At 43.6% G+C, this 21,692-nt stretch overlaps 1 protein-coding gene across 4 annotated transcripts in view; it reads left to right on the top strand.

Annotated features, from left to right (window-relative positions):
- Ctps2 (CTP synthase 2) overlaps positions 1 to 21,692 on the top strand; it is a 131,025-nt gene that overhangs the window by 94,562 nt on the left and 14,771 nt on the right. For all 4 annotated transcript variants that reach the window (XM_059250553.1, XM_059250554.1, XM_059250555.1 and 1 more), the window contains exons 15-17: positions 4,877 to 4,932; positions 7,819 to 7,915; positions 17,730 to 17,874. In XM_059250553.1, coding sequence (XP_059106536.1) covers positions 4,877 to 4,932; positions 7,819 to 7,915; positions 17,730 to 17,874 — 298 coding nt within the window. The remainder of the gene's footprint in view (positions 1 to 4,876; positions 4,933 to 7,818; positions 7,916 to 17,729; positions 17,875 to 21,692) is intronic.

Genomic DNA, 21,692 nt, shown 5'->3' with positions numbered 1-21,692 from the left:
AGCCTCATGCCTGCGGGGCCTGGCCTGGAGCTGGTCTATCTGCCCCAGCTCTGGGAAGTTTCTGGGTCCACACTGAGGTAGCTGTTTCTATTAGTCTCCCACCACTGAGTAGCATGCCACTGCTCATAAACCCCATTCAAGTGCTCAGTAGCAGGCCTCTAAAAAGAGCCATGTCTTTGCATGCTAGGAGCACCAAGTCTACTCAGAACTTTTTTTTTTTGTCTGCAAATAATGACATGGAGACTTTTTATTAACTTTAAAAGCTCAGCTTTAGCTTAGGCTTATTCTCAACTAGCTCTTATAACTTAAATTAACCCATTTATATTAATCTACATTCTACCACATGGTGTTACCTTTCTTTTGTCCTGTACCTCCTGTTTCTTCTCTGTCTCTCTCTGGCTAGTCCTACCTTTCTTCTTCCCAGAGTTCTCTCTCTTCCTGGAAATCCTGCCTACTCTCCTCCTGTCTAGCTATTGGCCATTTAGCTCTTTATTAAACCAGCCAGAAGGTTCCTTGGCAAAGACACACCTTTACAGTGTAAACAAGTATTCTATAACAAATGGGAATCAGTTGGGCTGGAGGTATAGCTCACTGGTGGAATATTTGCCAATCATGTCTGAGGCCCTGGTGAGCCTCTGCACTGGAGTGGGTTGGGGTGAGGCTGGCTTGAGGAGAGCGGAGCAAATAACCTTTGTGTCTTATAGGTTCTTTCTCTTCCCTCTACTCCTGTTTTCTCTCTTTCTTAGATAAAGAGGCTTGGGGATATAACTCAGTGGTAGAGTGCTTGTCTAACATGCACATGGCTCTATCTTCAGCATCCAACAAACAAAATCCTTGAAAGATAACAAAGCACTACAATGTTTAAACAAAGCAGGCATAGTGTGTTTAAATTGTGATGTTTTATTCCTGAAAATTTGACACACTGGGCTGGAGAGGTGGCTCAGTGGTTAAGAACACTGGCTGCCCTTCCAGAGGAAATGGGTTAGGTTGCCAACACCCACATGGTGGCTCACAATTGTCTCTAACTCCAGTTCCAGAAGATCAGATGCCCTTCTTGTATCCTTAGGCACCAGGCACTCAAATGGTATACACTCAAATGCCTGATAAATCTGCAGATAGCTCATTTGGTAAAGCGCTTGCCTTGCAAGTATAAGTGATGGCACAGTGAAACCACTGCAGTGGACCACTCCATGGGTAGAAGGAGGTTTATTGGGGACCGAAATGCCAACGCTATGGAGTGGGGTGCAGTGAGAAACAAAATGACCAAGCAAGTGGATTTTAGATGACAGGATAACTAGAACCTGTTGAGTCTGTATCATGTTACTTGTTTATTTGCTTTCAGTGCTGTTTGGCACTGGACAAGCAATTGTTGTGCTCTTCCCGGAGAAGTCCATCTCTCCCGCTCTCAGCTTTCCTCAGTTCTTTGTAGGGTTGGGGCAGTGTGGGCTTTCCCCCATCCAGTTGGACATGTTCAGTATTGTCATCCTTGTTCAGCTCACATTTGGACAGTTGTGCAGTGGGACTTTATGAGTATAATTTCTGATATTACTATTTTTAAAATTTAATTTTATGTGTATGAGTGCTCTTAACTGCTGAGCCATCTCACCAGTCCCTAAGCTTATTCTTAACACAGAAGTTTAAAGATATCACCATGGGCTGCTTTTCTGAGTTTATTTCTACTAGATTTGTAAGCAATCAAGAAAGATTTTAAATGCATAAAATAAAAATTCTAAACAGCTGGATGTGGTGGCTCAAACCAGTAATCCCAGCTACTCCAGAAACTGAGGCAGGAGAATCACAAATTCAAAGCCTGCATGGGCTACAGAGCAAGTTTAAGGCCAGCCCAGGGAATTTAGTGAGACCTTGTCTCAAAGACTTTGCTTAAAAAGACCGACAATGACAGTGTAGCTCAGTGAGTGATAGAGCACTTCCCTAGTGAGTGTATGCAAGGGCTTGGGTTTAGTGTTCAGTACCAATAAATAAGTAAATACCAAAATCTCCAGAAAGGTCTCATCATACACTATGCACATTATGTATGCATGTTTCATTTATTCCTCACAAATCTGTCACTACCTACTGTGTGCTAAGTGTCGGTCTTAAGAATCAGACAGGTCCCTATTTTGTCTTTTACCACATAGAACTTATGTTCTACATCCTTTCCTTCTGTTTCTATTTCATTATCTAGAAATAACAATAACAGTTATAGATTTGATTTCTTAACTGTCCTAATACTTGTGTTTATTTAATCCTCACAATGACCCTATAAAGTAGGGATAGTCAGTTATAATTCCCATTCCACAGATGGGGAACACTGACGCATCGAGGCTAGATTATTTACCCAAGGCTGAAGCCAGACTGAATGGCTTTAAATCCCTCTACACCATTAACACCATTAATAGTTCATAAGACATGCAGTTTCTGAAGTTCACACAGAGTTGGCATAAAGCCTCCTTCCCTGCTTTCCAACTGTGTATCACTGTGCTGTTTCCCATTTTCATTTGATTTTTTATGAACCAATAGTTTTAATACAAAGGTGGTCTTGAATTCCCCACCCTTTGGCAGTACATCAGATGGAGTTCCCAAAGGTGCCTTTTGCCCCAACTCTCCCCACTTTTCTCTAAAACACTTTTTTTTTGGATTTTTTGAGACAGGGTTTCTCTGTGTAACTGCCCTGGCTGTCCTGGAACTCCCTCTGTAGACCAAGCTGGCCTTGAACTCAGAGATTTGCTTGCCTCTGCCTTTAGAGTGCTGGATTACAGGTGTGTACCACCACCACCCAGCTTCTCTAAAACACCTTCACTATTCACTATTATTCATTTCATCACCATGTATATGGGCAGAATTGCAGCTAGAAGCTTGATTATGATCTTCACTCTCAAAAGCTCAAATGAAGTCACAAGGCATTAATTTGGTCTTTCTCAGTTGAGACTTCCTATTCCAGCTTCATGATGTCTGAGAGTCTATACCACCCTGTCTACTGAACAGAGCATGGCTTCTGATTCTGGTAGAGCTTGACAGTGACTCCAGCCCTTTTTGTCCTTTGGTGCATGTTGGGATCTGCACCATGAGGATTGATGATGTGGAGATAGTCACTGCTTTCTTAGGGTGTTCCAGTAATGTAGCTTAATTGAGTGGAGTTTGCGGATGGAACTGGCTCTATCCATGTGGTCCTGTAGTCACTGAGCATCTGTCTTATAGGTTGCTGTGCCCAAGGTCTTGCTGAAGGTGCTGCTCTGAGCTGTAGTGGTGCAGCTACATGACTGTTCATGTGCCTCTTGGCTTGATTTGCAGCCACACACTCCTGATTAAGAAGCATGGGTAAATGGGGTGATATTTAAGCCACCAGTCTTCTCGTCTTAATGCTTAGCTTGTTTTCATCTGTTGTCTGTTAAATAATGCAACAGTGAACATCTTTGTGGTTAAATCTTTGTCTTTATTTCACCCCCACACCCTAAACCTCTGGCAGTACTAGGGAATCAAACCTAGAATCTGTCTCTGAGAGTTGTGGCGTGTGTGTGTGTGTGTGTGTGTGTGTGTGTGTGTGTGTGTGTGTGTGTTCATGTTTGTGTATGTGGGTACATATGTGCCATACCGTGTGTGTTTATATATGATTATGTTTGTGTGCACAGATGTGCCACAGTGCATGTATAGAGAGGCCAAAGAACTTTTGATTCTATCCTGGCCTTTGGCTTCACTGAGGAAGGTCTCTCTTATTTCAGTTGTTGTGCTGTGTACTCCAGGCTACCTGGCTGGAAAGCTTCCAGACAGTTGTCCTGTCTCCCCCCAACCCCCACATCTTGCTGTAGGAATGATGGAATTACAGATGTGCACCACATTTGGTGTTTTACATGGGTTTTGGGAACTGAACTTGGGCTGCCAGGCTTTTGAGGCAAATGCTTACATATGCTGAGCCATCTCCCCAGCCAAAACCCAGGATCATGTGCATGCCAAATTAGCACTCTAGCACTCACACACACCGCCACTGAGCTACACTCCTAGTCCAGAAGTCGAATTTTAGGGTCAAAGTATATTTTTAAGGTGGAATACGCAGTAATGTGGATAGTAGGTGTCTTAGTAGGGTTTCTATTGCTGTGATGAAACACCATGACCAAAAAGCAAGTTGGGGAGGAAAGGGTTTATTTGGCTTACACTTCCACGTCACAGTTCATCACTGAAGGAAATCAGGACAGGAACTCAAATGGCAAGATCCTGGAGGCAGGAGCTGATACAAAGATCATGAAGGGGTGCTGCTTACTGGCTTGCTTCCCCTGGCTTGCTCAGCCTTCTTATAGAATCCAGGACCCAGGCTGGGCCCTCCCCCATTGATCACTAATTGCAAAAAATGCCTTACAGCTGTATCTCAAGGAGGCATTTCCTCAGCTGAGGCTCCTTCCTCTGATGACTCTGTAGTTTGGATCAGGTTGACTCACAAAACCACCCAGTACAGTAGGGTAAGAAAATATGCAGGTGGCTCTGGGGATGTGACTCATTTGATAGAGTGCTTCCTTTGTATGCACAAAGCCCTGGGTTTGATCCCCAGTACCTCATAAAAATTGGGCATAAGGGCTGGGGAAATGGCTCAGTAGGTACAGTGCTTGCCTTGTAAGCAGGAGAACCTGAGTTTGGATCCTCAGCAGCATGTAAAGAGCTGGGCATGGTGGTGTGCTCTTGTAATCTTAGCACTGGGTAAGCAGGGACAAGAGAATTGCTGCAGGGATTTCTACCAGAAGACAAGAAAATCTAAATTGTTCCTTGGAGTCTGGTCCTTTCTGACTCTGTTGAAGACCACAGAGGTTTCCTCTACACTCTTACCATGGATATATTATGCTTCTGAAGTTCATCACTCAGTGTTGATTCCATTCTTGTGTCTTCACAGAGAAGCTTTATGGTGATGTTCCTTATATAGAAGAAAGACACAGACATCGTTATGAGGTATGCCTTTCATCTGAATTCTTGAGGGATGTGGACACTTGGTGCAATGAACCCCAGCAATTGTAAGTGGGCCCTTTGGGGAAAGTGTCAAGCTTCGTAACATCTGTAGGTAAGGCTGCTAAATTTCCCTAGCATCTCTCGCTTTTAGAGGAAGCTGTTGTGATAAAAGAGTAGATGATGGCAGAGTATCACAGAACCTGAATGCCAATGAACAGACACAGCAAAAAGACTATCCTAGACCCAAACAAGCTCACCATTCCTCCTTAACCTCTGCCTCTTGTTTCTCAGGTTTGAGAAAGGTAGGTAACCTCCAGCAAGGAGCTAAATGCTTCCGGCACAGGAAGGAGTTTCTGGATCTTGTATGGTGCATTGGAACTCTCAAGAACCTCTTCCGATGCTCACATTGAGCTTGAGGCTTAGTGTGCTATGACTAAGAGGAGTTAACAGCTGAGATTACAGCAGGCCAAGCATGGCGTGTGGAACTGTGGATGGTCATTCTGCGATTAGTCAGTCAATCATGATGTGTTTGGCTTGGAAGAATAGGAATCTCTGCTTGTTGTTGATTCAAACCAATTGAACAATAAAGACATTTATTAGCTCAGGTCACAGACAGACTCGAAACATGGTACAACCGGGACTCCTGTTGTCTCCATGGTTCTCTTGGCCTCCCTTTTCTGTCTGTCTGATTTGCACAGAGTGGTCTGTCTCATCATTGTAAGATGGTTGCCAGCAGCAACTGAAGTATCACAGAACTTTCCTTTAGTATGATTTTTTTTTGTTTGTCTGTTAGTTTTGATTTTTTTTTTTTGAGACAGGATCTTACCATGTAACTCTGGCTGGCCTAGAACTCCTATGTAAACTAGGCTGGCCTCAAATTCACAGAGATCTGCCTGCTTCTTTCTCCTAGGTGTTGGGATTAAAGGCTTGTGCCACCAATCATTTTTTGAGACACAGTTTCATGTATCCTAGATTGGCCTTGAACTTCATATGTACATGAGGATGACCTTGAACTCCTGATCATCCAACCCTTACCTCCCCAGTGCTAAGACCATGCCCAGTTTTATGTGGTGCTGGGGATTGAACTAGCTTCTTGCATGTTAGGCAAGCACTCTACCAACTGAGCTACATCCTCAGTCCTAATTGGGTTAAACTTCAATTATCCGTCAGTCTGTGAATTTGTACCATTGCTAGTGCCATACTGATCATTGGTCACCTTAAACCTGGGTTTTTACAATATCAGCCAAGAGGAATGGGTGTCTTAGTTACTGTTCGATTGCTGTGAAGAGACACCATGACCGAGGCAACTCTTACAAAAGAAAGCATTGAATTGATTTGCTTACAGTTTCAGAGGTTTGGTTCATTATCATCATGGCGGGAGCATGGTGGCATATATGGAGCTGGAGCAGTAGCTGAAAGCTACATCCTGATCCACAGGCAGAGAGAGAGAGAGAGAGAGACAGACAGAGACAGAGAGACACTGAGAGAGAGAGATGCTTGCCTGGTGTGGACTTTTGAAACCTCAAAGCCCAGTGGCACACTTCCTCCAACAAGGCCACAGCTCCTAATCCTTCTAATCCTTCTCAAACAGTGCCAATCAATCTTAATGATTAAGCATTCAGATATATGAGCCTATGGGGGGCATTCTTATTCAAACCACTACAATGGGTTTATCGTATTTGGCTTGGCCAATTGGAGTCAGCTTCTGGAATGAGACAGATAAGAATCCCAAGACCAAGGGAAAGAAGAATTTCAATCCTCAATCAAACTTACGATTTGGGGGCCTGGGGAGATGGCTCAGTGGGTAAAGTGCTTGCCTCACAAGTGTGAGGACTAGAATTTGGATTCCCAGCACCCACATAAGTGCTAGGCAAGTGTGATGGCCTGCCTATAATCCCAGCATACAGAAGGCTAGGGCAGGATCCTTGGGGCAAGCTGGGCAAGCTCCAGGTTCAGTAGGAGGCCCCACCTCAGGAGGCTATTGAACAAGACACCCAACATCAACCGCTGCCTTCCACGTGCATGCACACTTGTGCACAAAATACACCCATACCCATGTGTACCCATAAACATGCAAACATGCTTATACACATGCACACTATAGACAGACACATTTAAAAATTAGAATTTGGGGTTAGATAGTGTATGTTACTTTCTTGTTACTTTGTAAAATACAGACAAAAGAAACTTAAGGAAGGATTTACTTTGGTTCATGGTTTAAGGAGAAATAGGCCATCATTATAAGGAAATCATGATGGGGGAGTACAAGGTAGCTGATACCATTTTTGCCAGTAGTCAGAAAGGAGGGAGGGAGGAGGAGGGGAAGAAGAGGGGAGGGAAGAAAGGAGGAATGCTGGTACTCAGCTTATTTTCTCCTTTTTATTCAGCTCAGGGCCCCTGGCCATGGAGTAGTGCTGCTTAGATCAGGATGGATATTCCCTTCTTAGTCAGTAACTCTTTGGAAATGCCCTCATACACATGCCTAGAAGTGTGTCTCCTCAATAATTCTAAATCCAGCTAGACTGACAACCAAGATTGGCCATCACTGATTGTTAAGTACACTTAACTCAGGGAAGCAGCAGATATAGGGATGTCTACAAGTAGTGGGTATCAAGGTTCTGATTCAGAATATTTATATTGCCATGGTCTTTTGTTTTGAATCCTATCTCTGAGTGATACAGCATGGCCCTCCCAGGTTCACATGACTTGAATTAGACTTCATATCTCAAGTTCATCATGAATTTAAAATTAGATTTGGAGTGTTGAATATAGAAATTAAGTAGAGGGTCATTACAGTGGAAAAACCTACCACCCAGTGCAGGACCTCTTCATAAGCTGTTTGTTTGAATTGCTCTGTAGTTCAAAGACTTGACTTTCTTGTATTTCCAGGTAAACCCTAACCTGATCAACCAATTCGAGAAGAAAGACCTTTGTTTTGTTGGTCAGGATATAGATGGAAAGAGGATGGAAATTATTGAATTGACAAGTAAGTGGGTTCTTTGTTTCTAAAAAGCTTCCTGATGACCTAACACCTTTTGTCAAACACAGACTGATTTGGGATCTAGTTCATTCTCCCCTTCCCCAATTCCTCAATCCCTTAAAATACATACAGAACTTCAGAATGCTTGGAAAACACATTGCATATAGTCCTTATCATTTTGGGACCTGTTAGTCTGAACTTAGCATCAGTAGCTGAATTTTCCCAAGTCTACCAGCTATATAAGTAGTAGGCATCTTTGCCATTTCCCTCTCTCCATCCTGTGTCAGCTCTAAGCTAATGCTCTGCAGAAAACAGACAGCTTGTTGTCCACTGTCTTTCTTCTTCTTCTCCTTGCTCTTGGTGGTAATTGTGGATGTCTACTGTATGGATGTCCCAGATCCTCTCCTGACTCTCTACTGCTTGTGCTCGAAGGGCAATCTTGGGTCAGTCATTGAATTTCTAGACACTAATCACCACACTTAGAGTTTTTCATAAGACCAAACAAGGGCCTGGAGCTGTGGCTTAGTTGGTAGAATGCTTGCCTAGCATGCACAAAGCCCTAGGTTTTGTCCCCAGCACAGTATAACCTAGGTATGGTGCCTAGTTTATCCTGTAAAGTAATCCCAGCAGGAGGAGCAGTTCAAGGTTATCTTTGGCTACATATTGAGGACAGCCTAGGCTACATAAAACCCTATCTTAAAACAAAAACCAACGAACTAGACTTCTGTTGAGGAAGAGCACAAAAGAGAACCTGTAATCGAAGTACTTGGAAAGTTTTGATTCAGGGAGATTGCTTTGATTTAAAGGCCAGCCTGGGCTTGTGGTGAGTTTGAGGCAGGTTTGGGTTACATGAAATAAATAAGTAGCACAGAAATTGTGTATGTCTGGGCTAGGAGACCCTGAAAGCATAGGCCCAAAAGCACACATTTGTTACTCACAAGACATAAGGCAGCCTTCTTCTCATTCAGCCCTGCAAGGACATAGAATACCGAGGTCCTAGCTTGTCTCAGCTCTTCATCTTTCCCAGGGGTCAGCTCTCTCTCTCTCTTTCTCCCCCCCCCCCCCCCCCGTGTGTGTGTGTGTGTGTGTGTGTGTGTGTGTGTGTGTGTGTACACGTGTGTGTGTGTGTGTACACGTGTGTGTTGAACTAATACGTTTTCTTTTGCCACATTTTTAAGTGATTAAAAAATTTTCAAAGAATATTTGTGACATGAGAAAATAATTACATAATTATGGGACATTTGAGTTTCTGTGTCCATAAATAGTTTTATTGGAGATTGGTAGAGGGGTAGAAAGGTATGACCTTTTCCTCACTCCTCATAAAGGTCACAGCTAACATTCCTGTGACACAAGATTAATAAGAGAAAAGCAAGGGATGGGGATTTAGCTCAGGGTAGGAGGCTCTGTGTTCAGTCTTCCACAGAGAAAAGCATGTTCCAGTTGGTTTTCCTGTTGTTGTGATATACCACTATGACCAAAAGCAACTCGGGGAAGAAAGTGTTTATTTCATTTTACAGGATATATTTAGTCCATCATTAAGAGAAGCCAAGGCAGGAGCTTGAAGCAAAACCACAGAGGAATGCTGCTAATTGGCTTGCTCCCAGGCTCACATCCAGCTAGCTTTCTTATACAGCCCAGGACCACCTGCTAGGGATGGTATGGCCCACAACAGCCTGGCCATTCCTACATCAATTAGTAGTCAAGAAAATAGTCCACAGACATGACCAGATGCTAATCTGATGAAGGCAGCTATTTAACTGAGATTCCCTCTTCCCAGGTGTGTTAAGTTGACAACGAAGATTAGCTATCACAGATCTACCCCTTGTCAATGGAACACTCAAACACATCACTGTTAAGCTGTAACTTTTCCTTTCTGGTTCCCAAGATCTCATGTTGATATCACAATATATAACAGTCCAATTTTTAAAGTCTCAAAATCTTTAAAAATTTTAATGCTTTAAAAGTTCAGTATCTCTTTAAAAGTCCAAAGCTGCTTTACTATGGGCTCTTGTAAAATTAAAAACAAGCAAACAAACAAATGAGTTATATACTTTCTTATTTGAAGAGAGAAGAACCAGGTCACAGGTACAATCCGATCAAAGCAAAACCAAAATCTTAACAGTGTAAAAAACTCCCTGTCCACAGTCTGGGACTCATTTGTGGTCTTCTGAGCTTGGACTCATTCGTGATCTTCTGAGCCTCTAAAGGTTTGGGCAGTCCTACTTCTCTGGCTCTGCCACCTACAGCAAAAGCTTGTGTTATAGGTTCGGGTTCCACACCTGCTACTGTCCTTGGCTGTTGTTCCCAAGTCCTGGGATTTCCGATAATCTGGGGTCTTCACTGCAGCTGGGCTTGCACCTTCATCAGTGGCCTTCTCTGGCTTCTCTTCTGGGATTCTAACTCTGCCACATGGCATCAAGCCTCATCTTCTCTCCACGACCCTTTCAGTTCTTCAGCTTTCCTGCTGCCAAAACCAGTAGCGCTGCTGGATGGTGGTGGTACACGCCTTTAATCCCAGCATTCGGGAGGCAGAGGCAGGTGGATCTCTGTGAGTTCGAGGCCAGCCTGGTCTACAGAGTGAGTTCCAGGACAGCCAGGCCTACACAGAGAAATCCTGTCTTGAGAAAACAAAACAACCAAAAAAAAAGTACCATATAGGCCACCCTTACACATTAATAAGGTAGACACTGACCAAAACTAACTTAGGGAGGAAAGGGCTTATTTCATCTTACAAGTTACAGTCCTTCATCAAGGGAAGCCAAGGCAAGAATGCAAGGCAGGAGCTTGAAGCAAAACCCATGGAGATGTTTGGCCATCTTAACACCAGAGTAGGTCGGTTCGGGTAGTCTCTCGACCATTGCCAGCAGTCTATTGTGGGGGGATCTTTGTGGATTTCTGTGGGCCTCTCTAGCACTTTGCTTCTTCCTGTTCTCATGTGGTCTTCATTTACCATGGTCTCCTATTCCTTTTTCTCCCTCTCTGTTCTTGATCCAGCTGGGATCTCCCGCTCCCCCAAGCTCTCTTTCCCTCAACCCTCGCCCTTCATTACCCCCACTCATGTCCAGGCCAAACGCCCTAATTGTCGTGCTAGAAACCCCATACAATGACTGAGGGAACTGGATGCAGAGACCCATGGCCAGGCCCCGGGTGGAGCTCCGGGAATCCAATTGGCGAGAAAGAGGAGGGTTTATATGAATGAGAATTGTTGAGACCAAGGTTGGATAAAGCACAGGGACAAATAGCCAAACGAATGGAAACACATGAACTATGAACCAATGGCTGAGGGGCCCCCAACTGGATCAGGCCCTCTGAATAGGTGAGATAGTTGATTGGCTTGATCTGTTTGGGAGGCATCCAGGCAGTGGGACTGGGTCCTGTACTCAGTGCATGAGTTGGCTGTTTGAAACCTGGGGCTTATGCAGGGACGCTTGGCTCAGCCTGGGAGGAGGGGACTGGACCTGCCTGGACTGAGTCTACCAGGTTGATCTCAATCCTCAGGGGAGTCTTTGCCCTGGAGGAGATGGGAATGGGGGGTAGGCTGGGGGGAAGGGGAGGGGGGCGGGAGGGGGGAGAACAAGGGAATCCATGGCTGATGTGTAGAATTAAATTATATTGTAAAATAAAATAAAATAAAATTAAAAAAAAAAGGAAAGAAGAAAAAAAACCCATGGAGAAATGCTACTTGCTGGCTTGCTACCAAACTCACATTCAACTCCCTCTCTTATACAGCCCAGGCCCACCTGTCCAGGGCTGGTGCTGCTCACAGTGAGTTGGGCCTTCCTGTATCAGTGAGCAATCAAGAACACGTTGGCCCACACACATGACCACAGGCCTTTCTGGTGGAAGCAATTCTTCAGCTGAAGCTTCCTCTTCCTAAGTGTGTCAGGTTGACAAGATTAGCTATCACAAAGCGTAACAAGTCTTTTTAGTTAGTTTCATGTGACACAGGGGCCTTCAGAAATGAAGACCCCAAAATCCAGGGAAAACTCTTTTTATTCTTAGCTTTGAAGAGGAATAGGCAGTCTTGTGGCAATCTGATAAGGCATTGTCATAAATGTGATAAGGTGGAATAGACTGAGGGGCCAGCAAGACTGTCCAGATTCTTGGCCTCTCTGCAGCATTCTTGCCTCACATATGCAGGGCAGAATCCCCCTGGAATGAGGGTCTTTTTCTCCCTGTTAGTTTTGTTTTTGTTTTTCTGAGACAGTTTCATGTATCCCAGGCTTGTCTTCTTCAACTCAGTACCTAACTGAGTCTTGCCTGGAACTCCTGATCTCCTTGGCTCCACCTCCCAGATGCTGGGATCACAGGCGTGGGCTACCATGCCTGGCAGGAATGAGGGTGTTATGACCTATTTTCAGGCACGGTGACTCTGAGAGTTTATGTCGGCTCTCACACACACACAGGCAGGGATGGTCAGAGTGACCTTGCTTCTGATGATGCTTTTTATGTTGTAGTAAGAAAGATGCATAGTTAGGAAAGAGATTTCATGGCTTGCAATGCTTAAAATATTTATTATTCAGTCCTTTACAGAAATATTTGCAACCCCAAGTCTAGACCCATGGGTATACATTTCATTTGACAAACATGAACACTTGGGAAATTTCTTCTTGATCTGTTTGTTTGTCTGGATGTTCTCTTGATATGTTCATTTTATGTCAAAATAAATTGAAATGTTCGCCATACTTTTCCTTAAGATGATTTATGTTAATGTACCATCAATCTCCTCTCCTGGAAGTTTCTTACCCTCTCTGTCATTGGCATTTGGAGTAAGATCATTCTTTGTTGTTGGGCTGTCCTGCATGCTGTGTCATATTTATCAGCATCTCTGGTCTCTGGTCAACGGATATTAGTAGCAGACCTGCTTCCTCCTACCCCTTAGTTGTGGTGTTTCAAAAACATCTTTACAGAGTTGGGAGAAAGGTCTATCTTCCTGGCAGAGTGTTTGTCAGGATGCACAAGGTCCTGGGCTCAATCCACAGTACCTCAATGCCAGGTGTGATGATGCATGCTTGTAATCCTGGCACTTGGAAGTAGACTCAAGAGGATCAGGAGTTCAAGGTCATCCTTAGGTACACTGAGATCTACTTGGGCTACAAGAGACCTTGTCTCAAAAACCAAACCAAACTCAAATCAACCAACCAATCAGCCAATCAAAAAAAAAAATCTGTAGACACTGGCAAGTCAAGAACCACCTCCCACCTGATCAAGAACCATTCTCCTAGATCAACTTGACATTGGATTATTAAGCTCTTCCGCCCACCCCTTCACACCCCAACTTGTAATCACTTGTCAAGTGCCAGAGTCTGCTAATGCAGAGAAAGTGTTTGAGATTGCCCTTCCAGTCCCTACCACCTTAGCCTCACTTCATGATGGCTTTAAGTCTGACTTGTCCTCAAGTTCCTCCCTGCCTCTAGGTTCTCCCATCTCTAGTACTTCCTAAGCAGGACAGGGCTCTGGCTTTGCAGTCGAGTCATGCTAATTTGTTGGCGAAACCACTCTGGTTTGTTGAATGTGAAGTATGTGTTGGATACTCCAAAATGGTAGCCTGATCTGGGTTTGGTGGTGCATGCCTGTAGTTCCAGGATTTGTGAGACTGAGCAGGAGGATCACTGTAAGTTTGAAGCCTATCTAGGTTACATAGTAGACTCCAGGACAGCCAGGGCTACAAAAGGAGACCTTGTTCACAAATTAATAGCCAGGCATGGTGGCTCATGTCTTTAAACCCAGCACTCGGAATCTCTGAGTTCAAGGCCAGCCTGGTCTACATAGTGAGTTCCAGGACAGCCAGGGCTATACAGAGAGATCCTGTCTCAAACAAATAAACAAACACAAATACATAAAGTATTAGAATAATGTTGGAGAAACTGCTTTTTCAACCTATGTCATTTAGACTTCCAGACTCTCTTTACAACTTGGCAACTTTTTCTCCATCTCAGCCCATGTCATAATTCTCTGATTTAAAGGCGCTTTTCTGTCTTTTCCCCTTTTGATGGTCCATAATCTATTTGAGTACTTCAAGAATCTCAAACAGAAAGGGGGTGGTGTAAATCCCAAACCGGGAGGAGATGATGCTGGAGATGGCTACCTTGAACATAGTAGCCTCTTACCTGGACTCTGAAAGAAAACAATGGACATTTAGTGAGCTCACTAGATGCTTGATCCTAAACCCCTGCTAGGGATTCCATATGTGCCTGTGGTGTGCCTCACAAAGTAGTCGATGGATGTTAATTCCCGTTTATGGAGGAGGCTGGAGTGCAGAGAGGTTAAATAACATGTCCAGGACCATTGAGCAAGGCATTGGGAGGTGGGGAGTAAACTCAGGTCATAGCCTTCTTCTATCCCCACCTTCAAGACATTTTAGTTTTCTGTATTTCCATTGGGTCTTCTGCCTAGAGTATATTTTGTGGTGGTTATTATTGTTTAATTTTGTTTTTGGGGGGTTTTCTTTTTGAGATACAGGTTATCATTCAGTAGCTCAAACAGTCCTAAAATACACTATGTAGCCCAGCCTCCACCTTGAGATAATTCTCCTGCTTCAGCTTCCCAAGTTCTGGCATTACTGGTGTAAGCCACCCTGTCTGGTTACTCTGTAGAGTTTTGGATGAGAATAGTAATGATGTGTTTCAGGAGTCATTTTGATGTTAAAGTATGATCACTGATTGCTGTTGAAGGCTACCAGCCTCTCTTGGCTTGTGAGAAGAGGGCAGGAATTTCTTAAGCAATTAACTGTTTGTTTACTTTGTTCAAGTGCTTATTCTCTTCATTCTCCTGCTTCTCTTATTGCCAGCAAACACCGAGAGGCCACTTTCTTCACAAAGATTTAGATGCCCATTGACGCCTTCAGAGTTAATGAAGGCTGGGAAGGAAATGAGAGCTGCTGTAAAACCTTGCAGTTTTTGAAAGCTGACTGCAAGGGAATTCATTTTATGAAGGGGAATTCCCCAGAAGATTTTGATCTTAAGTACCCTTTAGAAGCATAGCCACAAGTCTCTACCGTCCCTCAAGGATTCTGAGAGGAACAAGGCTTGAGATTTGTAGAATGTCAGAATCTGCTTAAAAGCGATTAAGAGCATTATTTTTAAAGGTACTTTGTTTGACTGATAGAACATCATCAAAATAAAAACTCTTTCACTATTCTTCATCTCCACCCAGAGAATTTGTTTGGATAAAATGATTCCGAGCAATGATCCATTCATTTAAATAGTCTGTCCCTGGCTCTGACATGATCTGTGTCACAGCATCTCTCTGTAGCTCTGCAGAAACAGAAGTACTGTCTTTTTTCTTTCTAAGACATCCCTAGATATTATGCTATAATCTTTAATGTGTTTTACTTTAAAGTTATATTGCTCAATTTTGTCTCTAAGTGTGGATGACTTTTCTTTGTTTTTAAAATAAAGTTTTGTTTATTTTGTTTTTTGTTTTTTTAATTTATTACATTTGTTTCCTTATTTGGGGGTGGAGGTGAAGGGTGGGCCTTGTGCCATGGCTTGTATATGGAGGTTAGAAATCTTATGATTCTTTCCTTCCATCACATGGGCCCCAGGGATGGAATTCGGGTAGTCAGGTTTGGTGGAGGCAAGCGATTTTACCTGCTGAGCCATTCCTAAGGCCCTTGGTTTTTTGTTTGTTTTTGTTTTTGTTTTTCTGTGTAGCTGAGGTTTACCTGGAACTTACAGTGTAGACCAGGTTGCCTTCAAAGTTGTGGTGATCCTCCTATCTCTGCCTCCTAAAATGCTGGGATTACCAGCTTGTACCACTAGGTCTGACACTTCTAGTTCGATTTCTGTTGTTATAAATACTATGACCAAAAGCAACTTGGTGAAGAAAGAGTTTATCTTGGTTTATACTTCCAGGTCAGAGTTCATCATTGAGGGAAGGAACTGAAGCAGAAACCAAGGAGGAACACTGCTTACTGGCTTACTCTCTAGATCATGCTCAGTTTTCTTATACAGCCCAGACCCATTTACCTGGGGATGGTGCCACTCACAGTGGGCTAGCTCTTCCTCGTCAATCAAGACAATCTCTTACAGACATGGGATAGGCCAATGTGATCAAGGCAGTTCTTCACTTGAGGTTTCCCTTTCCCAGGTGACCTAGGCTATATTGCATTGACAATAAAAACTAATGAGGACACTGACTTTTGTTTTGTTTTGTTTTGCTTTTAGACAGGTGTTGCTAGAGTTTTCCTGCCTGGCCCACAGTCAGGACAAATCTCTCTCACCTGCCAGTCCCACAGCCACTCAGACCCGACCAAGTAAACACAGAGACTTATATTGGTTACAAACTGTATGGCTGTGGCAGGCTTCTTGCTAACTGTTCTTACAGCTTAAATTAACCCATTTCTATAAATCTATACCTTGCCACATGGCTCGTGGCTTACCGGCATCTTCACATGCTGCTTGTCATTGTGGCGGCTGGCAGTGTCTCTCTGACTCAGCCTTCCACTTCCCAGCTTTAGTCTCCTCCTTGTCCCGCCTATACTTCCTGCCTAGCCACTGGCCAATCAGTGATTTATTTACTGACCAATCAGCAACACACTTGACATACAGACCATCCCACAGCAGACAGGGTCTCCTGTAGCACGGGATGGCCTGTGCACTTGTAGTGTAGCTAAAGATGACCGTGAAATCCTGATCTTCTTGCTTCCACCTCTGGGGTGCTGGGATTATATCCCTGCACCAACATACTTAACTCTTTTCTTCTTTTGTTGAGGGAGAAGGTATCATTTCCTGTGCTAAGCTTTCATAGCTGAATAGCCCTCCAATTCAAGGAGGCTTCTGCTTACATGTACAGTATTCCTCCACAGGATTTTTCTGAGGTCAGACCTGTCCAGGAGAATTTGCTCCAGTGAAAAAACTATTCTGCCTGCTCAGTATAGTGTCTACCAGCTATGAATGCTCAGTTTGTGTGTGTGTGTGTGTGTGTGTGTGTGTGTGTGTGTGTGTGTGTGTGTGTGTATTCAGTGTCTTCTTCTATTACTTTCTACCTTATTGCCATGAGATGGGCTCTCAACAAATTCCCCACTTCCTGCTAGGCTGGCTGGCCAGGAAGCCCCCCAAATCCTCCCATTTTCACTCTCCTATGTTGGCCTTACAGGCATGGAGCAGTGGTGCCTAACTCTTTTACATGGATGCTGGGGATTTGAACTCAGGTTCTCATGCTTGCTTAGAAAATGCTTTTATCCACTAAGCCATTTCCCCAGCCTCAGGTAGGGGGTAGCTTGAAGTCTAGGGATACTATGGAAATTGAGCCAACAATGAAAGGTCTTCCAGAAGCAGGCTAGGGCTGGGGATGTAGCTAAGTTAGTAAAATGCTTGCTTAGAATGCATGAGGTCCTGAGTTCAATCCCCAGCACTGCATAAGCCCAGTGTAGTGGCACACACCTGTAATCCTAGCACTTAGGAGGTAGAGGTAGGAATATCAAAAGTTCAAGATCATTCTCAGCTATGGAGCAGTTCAAGGGCAGCCTGGGCTACATGTCACCCTATCTCAAAAGAAACCAGAAAAGTAGGTTGATGTTCAAGAAGGAGACTACATGTTAGCACTCAAAAGCTCTTGCTTCACTTTCCTTAGTCTAACACCACCACCTCAAAAAAAAAAAAAAAAAAAACCTCAAGAAATTCTAGGTCTCTAATTAAGTTTAATGGGTTTTGCAATTTGGAATTTTATTCCAAAAATGGGTCATGGAAATAACTCTGTTGGCAAGTGAAATAATCCCTTTAGTGCTTAGTGTGGGTTGGTGTTCAATTATATGATAACCTTTCTAGTGGCTGATTGTCTGCTTGATTCAATTACTTCATGCTTGGTTTCATTTCAGGTCATCCGTATTTCATTGGTGTCCAGTTCCATCCTGAGTTTTCTTCTAGGCCAATGAAGCCTTCCCCTCCATACCTGGGGCTCTTACTTGCTGCAACTGGGAATCTCAATGCCCATCTGCAACAGATAAACAGACTGTCGCCCAGGTAACCAGCTTAATGCTCCTAGCAATGAGCCAAGATGTATGGTTACTATCATCTTAGCTTTTCCACAAAATTGAATGTCATTGTGGAATTTAAGTTTTGAAAAAAAAGCATATGTTTTATTTTTTCTGCATTCTATCTTTAGTATCATGCCTAAAGTCTTTCCTGTAGAAAGATCTTATAAGCATAACCCTAGTGTTTTCTTCTAGCACTTTCATAGTTTAATATCCAACAGTATATCTGGACTTTATTTTGAGTTAAGAGTGTAAGGTAAGGGATATGATTTTTCTTGTCTTCCCTGAAAGTTGTTAAGTAAATTGGTTTTTATTTAATTTCTGTTTAGTTCAATTGATGATCCTAAACTTTTGCTATTCTTTTCATTATCATAGTATTAATGGACATCGAGACTGTATTGACCTTAGGAATATTATCATTTAAATTTTTAAAGATATATTTTGCTGGTTGTAGTGATGTATATCTGTATCCCCAGTATTTGAGAGGCTAAATCAGGAGGATCATGGATTCCAGGCCAAGCTGGTATAAATAGTGAGACATCATGTCTTTTGTTTTTGGTTTTAGAGACAGGGTCTTACACAGCTCAGGCTGTTCTTGAATTTGATTTGTAGCCAAGGATGACCTTGAACTTTGGATCCTCCTGCCTCTAACTTCCAAGTGCTGGGATTACAGATATGTGCCATCACATTTAGCTGTCCTGAGGATGGAGCCCAGAGATTCATGCATGCTAGGCAAGTACTCTTACCTACTCAACTACATCTCTAACCTAAAAAACCAAAACCAGCCAATCAAACAAACAAAAAACAGGAGAGGAGGGAAGGTATTGCTCTGTTCTAATTTCCCATTGTGAACAGCACAGTAATTGTTAAGATCTAGGTAGTGACCGAGATTTCATGACATTTAAATAATAGTTTGGATAGAATTTATATCTGTATTTATTCTCCTCTGAGAATATTGTATGGATTATGTGTAGCAAGTTTAGAAGTAGAAGGATCTACCTAGAATATACCAGACTTAGGAAGCGTGATTGACTATCACGGTAATGCTGTATGTTGCTTAGACTCTTGCGCTTGTAAACAACCATTGCAGGACTGCAGTTGAGATCAGGAGCATCAGGACAAGGGGTGTCTGTAAGCTTGTGTTACACAGTCTTCTTGTAATGCATTATTACAAGAGAAGCTCACATGCTACTGCTTCACTTTCCTGTGGGTTCATATGGGAACAGCTTTACATGGTTTACATGGCTGCTGCCTTGACGAAATTGATAGTCACTCTTGGCTGTCACAACCAGGGCAGTGTGTGGGAGCCCATTTTCGGGTTCCTCGTGGCTTTACCCAGCAGGTCCGCATAGAGGATGATTAGGACCATGGGCCTGAGTGCAGGTGTCTCAGATGGTCTGCACTTGGCTGTGCTGGGGGAGGAGGTCTTTTGCTTCACCCCTTGGCATCTCTATAAAAACCCTGGGGCAGAGACAGTCGGGGCCCATTGGAAAAGGTTCCAGGCCCTCTCGAGGCTATCCTTTATTTTCTATCTGTTTATCTCCGCAATATGAATCTTTCTATCTAATATTTCCTGCTGCTCACACTCAAGAAAACTCTGGGGAACTGTGGGGTTGGTGGGTTACGCCCCACAGCAGTGGCTTTCCAACTGTGTCTGGCGACTACCATAAGGAACAGGCTAAGGGGACTCAGATTCTTCCCTGCTTCAGATGTGGTCTCCAAATCTCCTGGCTTCTGTGCTGTTGTTCTGCACAAGAGATTTCATATGATGAAAACATTCCTGGGTTCTCAGGCTGCATTGTTTATATTGCAGATTGAAATTTCAGTGTGCAATTCCAAATCACATGTGTGCTATGACATTTTATGGCTACCTGGCGTTCTCTATTATTACAGATTCTCATGTAGGAAAGGAGTTGACAATGGAGCAAGTTAGTTGGCTGAGAGAAATTATACACTGATAAGTATCTGGCCGTTTGCAAGCATCAGCTCACAAGTGAATGTGTATGGTTCGTGTAGTCTGGCTGTCCTTTTACCCACTTGCTGTGTTGTGTGAGGCCTATTGATTTCTGCATGGAGGCTGGCATTTATGAGTGAAGCTCCTCCGTAGCTGAGCACTTGCCTGAAACAGCTAAGCCAGATACACTCTTAGAGAGAATAGCCCTCTTAATGGAGCTCATTGCGATTTCAGCCAACCCGTAGTCCTCCATGGTTGTGCATCAATCACAAGTCGGTGCCTTCCCTTATGTCTGCCTGGCTGCTGAGCACACAGGTGGCTCTCCACTAAAGTGGAAAGTGCAGGCAGCAGAGGAGGGTGGTCTAAACCTGATATATTGCAGGGATCTCAATGAAGAATGGTGATTGATGTGGCAGGTGTGGTTGCACATCCCTGTAATGCTAGCACTCCAGAGACTAGAGGATTATTGCAAATTCAGTGCTAGTCTGGTCTACACTATTAGTTCCAAGCCATCAAGGGTTACATATCAAGATCCTGCCTCAATAAAGCAAAATAACCCCAAACCAGTCTAGGAAATGTAGTTCAGTTGTAGAATGTTTGCCTAGCATGTATGCACCCTGAGGTTTGATCCCTAGCACCATACAGCATCACATAGCACCACATGATGATGCATGCCTATAATCCCAGCACTTTGGAGGTAGAACCAAGAAGATCAGAAGTTCAAGGTCATCAAGGCTAGCCTGGGCGATGTGAAACCTTGCTCACACACACACACACACACACACACACACACACACAACCCAACTCACAAAAAAGCCAATAAACAAATCCCCCAAACCACAAGAGTGGTGACTAATAATCCAGCGACAGACACCAGGATTACAAAGGACTTTTTACCTCAACTTCTCTCTGGCCACCTCCATGGGATTGCTGAGTTCTGAATGGCAGGTGACTGCCTTGCTGGCCACACACTGATACAAGTTGTGCTTCTTTCAAACAAGATTACTAGTAAACAGCTCGAGCATGAACACTGGAAGAATGACTTCCTTCCCCTGAAATTGTCTCTGATTATACTCAGCTGTATGGCACATGGGCAGCCTATGTCTTCAAGGTGCAGAGTGTAAAAATTCTTGGCCTTATTAAGAACACCTGAGCTGTAACCTCTGCATTCTGCCCAGTGGAGAAAATATTTATCATTGAGCACTTGGGAGTTGTAGTAAGAATATTATTTAGGGATTTAGAGCTGGTGAACTAAATTGTCAGCCACTCTGTTATCTGCAGAATGGCAGCAGTTCTAAAGGCTAATTCCCCCTAGTTTTAGGCTTACAGCAGTTGGTTCAAGGGCACAGTCATTCTAGGGTAGTATTTTTAAATTTTTTTTTTATTAATTGCTGAAAAGTACACACAAATCAGGCCAGAGAGATGGCCTAGCGAATAAAGGTGCTTGCTGCATAGCCTGACAATCTGAATTGGGTCCCTAGGAGAGAACTGACTCCCACAAGTTGTCCTCTGACCTCCACACATGCACCCTCCTCTCCCCCGACAAAGTAATTTAAAGTACATGCAGCCGGTCATGGTGGTACATATTTTTAGTCCAAGCACCAGGAGGCAGAGGAAGGCACAACTCTGACTTTGAGGCTTAAAGCCTTGTCTACTATTGAGTTCAGGCCAACCAAGACTACACAGTGAGACCCCACCCACCCCCCACTCCCCGGAAAAAAGAAAAAGGGGAGGAGGAGAAGCAGCAGCAGCTGCTACCACAGCCAGATGTGCTGGTTCACATTTATAATTCTAGCACTTGGGAGGTTCAGGTAGGTGAGTCACCATGGGTTTGATGCCAACCTGAGCTACAG

Source organism: Peromyscus eremicus, chromosome X (genome assembly GCF_949786415.1).
Source record: "Peromyscus eremicus chromosome X, PerEre_H2_v1, whole genome shotgun sequence".
NCBI lineage: Eukaryota > Metazoa > Chordata > Mammalia > Rodentia > Cricetidae > Peromyscus > Peromyscus eremicus.
The sequence above is the reverse complement of the archived record's forward strand: the minus strand, read 5'-3'. Positions and strand labels throughout refer to the sequence as shown.